Source organism: Salmo salar, chromosome 02 (assembly GCF_965601325.2).
Source record: "Salmo salar chromosome 02, fSalSal1, whole genome shotgun sequence".
NCBI lineage: Eukaryota > Metazoa > Chordata > Actinopteri > Salmoniformes > Salmonidae > Salmo > Salmo salar.
The window spans coordinates 7,775,912-7,783,704 of record NC_138292.1 but is presented as its reverse complement, the minus strand read 5'-3'; the positions used below and the strand labels follow the sequence as shown (position 1 = coordinate 7,783,704).

At 42.6% G+C, this 7,793-nt stretch overlaps 1 protein-coding gene across 1 annotated transcript; it reads right to left on the bottom strand.

The window, feature by feature from the left end:
• Positions 1-4,900: 4,900 nt before the first annotated feature.
• Positions 4,901-6,311, bottom strand: LOC145859574 (RNA-binding protein 12B-like). The gene has a single exon (XM_082959505.1). It carries the CDS (start codon positions 6,234-6,236, stop codon positions 4,950-4,952), a length of 1,287 nt encoding a protein of 428 aa, XP_082815631.1. The 5' UTR covers positions 6,237-6,311; the 3' UTR covers positions 4,901-4,949.
• Positions 6,312-7,793: the final 1,482 nt, after the last annotated feature.

Sequence of the window (7,793 nt, the reverse complement as noted above, 5' to 3'; positions counted from 1 at the left end):
TTCACACTGACAGAATTATAGCCTTGTCCGAGCCAGAGCGGCCCATACAGAACATTCATACAGGCTTGCTTCACACTGACAGTATTAAATCCTTGTCCGAGCCAGAGCGGCTCATACAGAACATTCATACAGGCTTGCTTCACACTGACAGTATTAAAGCGGCAGGTAGGTAGCCTAGTGGGTAGTGGTTGGGGCGGCAGGTAGCCTAGTGGGTAGTGGTTGGGGCGGCAGGTAGCCTAGTGGTTAGAGCGTTGACCTAGTCACCTGAAAGGTTGCTAGATCGAATCCCCAAGCTGACAAGGTAAATATCTGTCGTTCTGCCCCTGAACAAGGAAGTTAACCCACTGTTCCTAGGCTGTCATTGTAAATAAGAGTTTGTTCTTAACTGACTTGCCTGGTTAAAGGTAATAAAAATCCTTGCCAGAGCTGCCCATAACTGATCATGAATTTCTGTTGAACTTGAGCGCTACTAATGAATTCTATCATGATCTGATAACAGTAAGCTAATGGGCATTAGCTAAAGGATAGATGCTACTCTATCTTAATAGTGTTTTAACTGTCATTATTACGAGGAAGTCAACACTTCAATAGTGACGGAAGGATTTAGAAGAGACAGGCTGTGTCCAAATTCAAAATGGCACCCTACTCGCTTTGGATCAGGGCTCCATATGGCACACACAAAGTCTCTACCTCAACACCAACACCAAAATGAATACCTACTGTTTAACTATCACCCTACTGTATTAGGTCCTAGTAGCCCTGACTTCACTAAGGTACAGCATCAGAGAGCTAGAGAAAGAGCTCTGTCCAAAGAAGACTGCAGATTGTCAATACTGATTAGCCAACTGCTGCAAAGGCCAGCAGCGTGTGGAGCAGCCCATTGCTGCAGGGCTGACCACTCTCCCAGCCTGCTGTCTGGCGGCCCACTGCTCAAAACAGCCTGCTGCCACATGTCATCAGAATCACTAAGATCCAATGGAACTGCATGAATCCATTTCCATTCCATAATAGAATGTAGGCCCTACTGAACATAGCCTACTGAACATAGAATACATTCCGGCACTATGGAACCCCAAGAGCAAATATTTCTAGGTAAAACAGAGATCAGAGAACAGGAAGTAGGCCTATGGCTTTTAAGTGTTGGCTAATTCTATTGTCAGACTAGACAGAAAAGAGAATCAATTATTTTGGATAATCAATCACTTTTACAGTTCCACTGAGAAACAACTCAGAGAAATGTCAAGACATAAAGCAACAAATAGTTTTCTCTCCCCCTTTATTGTGTGTTATGTTGACATATAACAGTTTAATTCAGTGTAGAATCCTTCACTAAAACAAAATACTCTAGTCCTTATTGTTTTGCATTGGCATATCATGGCTGATATTAATGACAAGGCCCTTATTCATTTATACTTTTTGTTTAATATCTTAAATGTAACCCACATTTACTGTAATATAAAACACACAAAACTGCCAAATGATCCTAAATACAAATCAGCCATATTATGGTAACAAATACATGACTAACTATCCTAACAAATGACCACTGAATTCAATGCATTGTCAGCATGCCCCTTTCATTCACCTAAAATGTATTCTCTATCATATTCAAATCAAATTTATTTGTCACATACACATGGTTAGCAGGTGTTAATGCAAGTGTAGCGAAATGCTTGTGCTTCTAGTTCCGACCATGCAGTAATATCTAACAAGTAATATAACCTAACAATTCACAACAACTACCTTATACACACAAGTGTAAAGGAATGAATACGAATATGTACATACAAATAAATAAATGAGTGATGGCCGAACGGCATAGGCAAGATGCAGTAGATGGTTTAGAGTACAGTATATACATATGAGATGAGCAATGTAGGGTAAGTAAACATTATATGATATAAAGTGGCTAGTGATACATTACATCAGGATGGCAAGATGCAGTAGATGGTATAGAGTACAGTATATACATATGAGATGAGTAATGTAGGGTAAGTAAACATTATATGATATAAAGTGGCTAGTGATACATTACATCAGGATGGCAAGATGCAGTAGATGGTTTAGAGTACAGTATATACATATGAGATGAGCAATGTAGGGTATGAGAACATTATATGATATCAAGTGGCTAGTGATAAATTGATTACATCAATTTTTCCATTATTAAAGTGGGTGGAGTTGAGTCAGTATGTTGGCAGCAGCCACTCAATGTTAGTGATGGCTGTTTAACAGTCTGATGGCCTTGAGATAGAAGCTGTTTTTCAGTCTCTCGGTTCCAGCTTTGATGCACCTGTACTGACCTCGCCTTCTGGATGATAGCGGGGTGAACAGGCAGTGGCTTGGGTGGTTGATGTCCTTGATGATCTTTTTGGCCTTCCTGTGACATCGGGTGCTGTAGGTGGCCTGGGCAGGTAGTTTGCACCTGGTGATGCGTTGTGCAGACCTCACTACCCTCTGGAGAGCCTTCCGGTTATGGGCGGAGCAGCTGCCGTACCAGGCGGTGATACAGCCCGACAGGATGCTCTCGATTGTGCATCTGTAAAAGTTTGTGAGTGTTTTTGGTGACTTTATATCAAGTCATTTGATTTAAAAAAATAAAACAAATGGTCACATATACCGGATAGCTGCAGTGAAATGTGTTGTATTAGAGGGTCAGCCATAGTAATACGGCGCCCTTGGAGCAAATTAAGGTATAGTGCCTTGCTCAAGGGCACATCGACACCTTGTCAAAAATCTAAATTGTATTTGTCACATGCGCCGAATACAATAGGTGTAGACTTTATCGTGAAATGCTTACTTACGATCCCTTTCCCAACAATGCAGAGTTAAAAAGGGGGATTAGCACAAAAAAGTAAATAGTAATGCAATAAAATAATGAGGCTATATATATATATTATATACAACGAGTATCGTTACCGAGTCAATGTGCAGGGGTACGAGGTAGTTGAGGTAATATGTACATGTAGGTAGGGGTAAAAGAGACTAGGCGATCAGGATATAGTTACAGCAGCATGTGCTATGTGAGAAAGTGTTCGTACGAGTTTCTCAGCAGTCTTATGGCTTGGGGGTAGAAGCTGTTCAGGAGCCTTTTGGTGCCCTTCTTGGCGCTCCGGTACAGCTTTTAAAAATATATATATTTAACCTTTAACTAGGCAAGTCAGTTAAGAACAAATATTTATTTACAATGACGGCCTACACCGGCCAAACCCGGACGATGCTGGTCCAATTATGCGCCGCCCCATGGGACTTCCAATCACGGCTGGGTGTGATACAGCCTGGATTCAAACCTTGGTGTCTGTAGTGATGCCTCAAGCACTGAAATGTAGTTCCTTAGACAGCTGCGCCACTCGGGAGGCCAAGCTTGCCATGCGGTAGCAGAATGAACCGAAGTTCTTGACAATTCTTAGGGCCCTTCTCCAAGGTATTCGAACCAGTGACCTTTTGATTACTGGCCCAATGCTCTAACCGCTAGGCTACCGGCCACCCAGTTATTACTTCAAGGTTTAAAGTGGAAAACCATTTCTGTGAGAATAGTTAACATGGTGCACCGTAGTCCAACTCTTGGTTACTTCTGGAAATTGGGTAGCTGGAAGTAATGTAGGTGCAATTCACAGATTCTCAGTTAAGTGTGAAAGTCTCCTGCATTCTAAACATTTTATTCTCACTGCTCCTGACAACCAAAATGTATACATCTGCATCAGAATAAAATAAAAAGAGAGTTAATGCAGACAGAGTTGCACCCTTTGCTTGTGTTAAATCCTGCATAACTTGACGTATGAGTTGGGGAATAGCTAACATATATAGATACTTAACCATTTGAGTGTGTGTGTCCAGCTAAAGCAAAATAACATGGCATTCAAGGCCATTCTGAGCCCAAAGACCACCAGATTGACCACAGGAAAATATATATATAGGACCATGGGCAATGCAGTATTTATCATACAACAAAACATCTTAGACAATCTTCAAAGACGATAACATGATGCATTTTAATCAAAGAATTTCCACTAAGTTTAATGGACAACTTTTACACTATATAATGCAATAAACATTTCAACAAATAATAGTTGCAAAATTAAGTTCTACCTTCACCCAGCTGTTAAAGAAAATACAATTTCAGGCAAATTTCACTAAAAGAAAAAGCTTCAGAAACAGGCTACATAGCAAGCAAGCGATGGGCAAAATACAAAAACAATTGTTATTCTTTAAGGGGGAAAAAACAGACAAAAGGTTTGTCCGTTACACATGGAGTAGAAGGCTATACACACACACACACACACGTATTTTAAAATCAAAAATTGTTCAGTCGCCATCTGTTGGAACCACCAAACTAACCAAATACAGTCCGAGTTGTTCTTCCTAAAACGTCACAATTTAAAGCCCAAAAAGGTTCTTTCATGTTCTATACGGAGGACAAATTTCACACAAAAACTAGTTTTACTTTTCTGTTGCCTATTGGTCTTCCACTCAATTCCTCAACTGCCATTAACGCCTCCAAGCGAGATTCAAAAACAACCGTTGCTGAGCCTTTGGGAATCCCTTTGTTGTCATACTGCAATGAGACCGATCCAGGAATTACACGATATCCAAAGCAAAAATCATAGATTTCTTCAATTCTGATAGTCCAAGGCAGATTAACCAGTTTCAGGCATGTTGGACCATCAAACTGCTGCGGTGCAGAAGGTCCATAGCCTCCATGTCTATGAGCAGAGCCATTGCCCCTGTTGTCAAGCAGAACAGGGTTTTCCATCATGTGAGAATTCAGACCCAGACTGCTGCCTCCATGAATATGAACCTGCAGGTCGTTCATAGGAAGATGGCCTATATCAGGGTTGACCCTGTAATCAGTGTACAGATGGGACATCGCCTCACTGTTCCTGGCCAAGTACCTCTCTGAGCTTCTCTCCATCTGTTGCTCTGTCACTGCAGGTTCACCAACACCAAATTCACGCATCTGAGCCAGAGAAATGCATTTCAGGATGACATTTGTTCCAAGAAACTCTTGCCCATTCAGAGACTTGTGCCCTCATAGCCTCCACCTCAGTCTGAAAGATCACCAAAGCCTCTCCAAGCCCATTGCCCTCATGGTCAAGCAGCAAAACAACAGCCTCCTCTGAGATCCTGAAGCCTAGGAAGAAGTCCACAATCTCAACTTTGCGCACGTCGAAAGGCAGGTTTCGCACATACAGGCAAATCTTCTCAGATTCACACGCATCCTTCTCGGTCTCTCTTGGAAGCCTTTCCTGAGATCTGCTGTAAGACCTTTCAGAGGGTGGTGCACCATCCATTGGATTTTCCCCAGATTCTAGCATGGCGACCATTTTCTCTTTCGAGATAGGAGAGATGTACACAATTCGTTTGAGAAATTTCTGCTTGTGAAGAGTCAAGGCAGCACAGTAGTCCCTCAGGCTTCTGAACAGCACAAATACAGAGCTTGTCTCTGATCCATACCTGTCAAGAAGGTGAAGGATCTGATCGTACTTGAGGTCTGCATGATGGAAGATCTCCTTTATGTCCCTCTTCTCCACTAAGTAGGGAAGGTTTTCCACCAAGACACAGAACTCCTCATTGGGAGGAGAATTGGACTTTGTAGACCTGTAGGCCACTGGTGAGCGAGACCTAGCACGGTCTGGAGGATACCTCTCAGTGTGAGCTGACGAAGGCCCTCTTCTAAACTTATCACTGCTGTCTTTAGCAGGTTCCACACCACCACCTGCCTTAAACCACTGCTCTTCTGAGCTTGCATAGAGTTCCACAAACCTCGCTCCAATGTAATGCCGATCTCTTTTCAGACCCTCTCTAGCATCCAGTCTGGATTCGAACTTGACAATTCCTTTCCCATTTGGTTGGCCGCGGTCATTTCTCATCATAATAATGTCCTCCAACACTAATCCGTCAAAGAAATTTCTCACATTCTCTTCGGTCGTAGCAAAAGGCATGCCTTGCATAAGCAAATACAAGTCATCTTGACAGCTTGGCTGTGAGGAAGGCTTTCGGGCGTGACTACGTACGTTACTGTAAGACACTGATCTACTGCCCATCTCCACGCGCTCTTTTCTTCCAGGTTCCTCATTCCTGCCTTCTTTTTCCGGTCTTCTGAAACCTTCCTTATACGGCCTCTTTTTGGTCACCTCAGGTTTTATACTTTGCTTGAGAACAGCCTGCATTTCTGACTTGCTGCTCAGCCGTAAGCGAACCGGAGAACCTTTGATGGATCCCTCCGAACGGGTCATCGCCCGCCTCGCGTCTTCATCGGAAGCAAAGATTATGAAAGCCTCCTCACGCACCCCACCAATAATGTGCACCCCACCATCACTTTGCGGTAGTGTGTGTTTATATATTTACACACACACACACACACACACACACACACAGTACCAGTCCAAATTTGGACACACCTGCTCATTCAAGGGGTTTTCTTTATTTTTACTATTTTCTACATTGTAGAATAATAGGGAAGCCATCACAACTATGAAATAACACACTCCAGAACGCAGCTCACTCTGTTCACACTTGACACCAACCTTCTTCAACACCCAATCTCCATTTTTTATCGCCATCTCCCTCAAATTCCTCCTCAGAAATCCACCTTTCTGTATCCCTGTCCCAACATTCCTCAACTGCCAACATTGCTTGCCCGCCACAGCACATTCTCAGAGTGACTGAAGAACAAAATATGGAGATTGTTCCGCCCATGTCCTTTGGGGAGATGGTTTACTTTATGGGCTATTCATTTGTGAGACATCTGAAATACACATTTTATTACAAATTAAATATTTAATATCATCCAACACCTGAGACAGGAAAAAGGATTTAAAAAACTATAAAAAAAAACAATTGGGAATATTTGACTGTACAATGACCATTGAAGCAAAGCCATAACCTACTTCTATGGCTCTGAATTGAAGTCCATAGTGCTTCATCATGTTCACTTCACACAAGTGTTAAGTTGACCTTATGACTGGTTTCCATTCCAACACTGCCATCATTCTTCAGACATATATGACAGACAGCTGCTTGACTTTTTATTAGCAGCCCTAACAGGATGTCACTGAGTGTTATATTCCTGCATGACAGCTGAGCATGCGTCCAAAGCCTGCTGAAAGTCCTGCTCCTCCACACCATAGTGCTGGTACCAGTGCAGGTAGGCCCTTGCTTTCAGCATCTCCACAGCACGCTGCACAACGTGGCCGAGCAGGCAGGAAACACTGCTGTGATTGGAGCAGACACTGAGGAGGCGAGAGGAAGGGGCGTCTCCCACCTTGTTCAAAGGGTCTGGAATCAAACACGAAGAAAAAAACCTCACTAATTGATAAGGGTTAAATCAGACAACTATTTTAGGATATACATTTTTATTTAATCAAATACATTTCTTCTCTCAGTTAATTCAATCAAAGGCTCATATTATCCAGAACCTTCTATTCTGATGCAATATCCCCAAGGGATACCAAGTCAGTTGTACTTCTGAATGCATTCAACTGAGAGCGGGTGCCTTAAATAAACATCCCACTTCATAAAACAGGACTCTGATGTTATCATGGCTCGTGTGTCATCTCAAATCTAGGGTACTTCTTTATGTTACATAGCATCTTCCAATCATATATCTCATTTGTATCATATGACAGGCATATTGCTCACCAGTCCAGTGGTCAAGGGGAAAACGGTTCCAAGAGACACATCGCTGCCCTTTTTTCAACTTCTGAAGTGCATTGGACATGAGGAAAGAGCCATCCTTGTTGCCTCTGGCCACAGCCAACACTGCCAGGCTTCTATACTGAGAGCACAGTTAA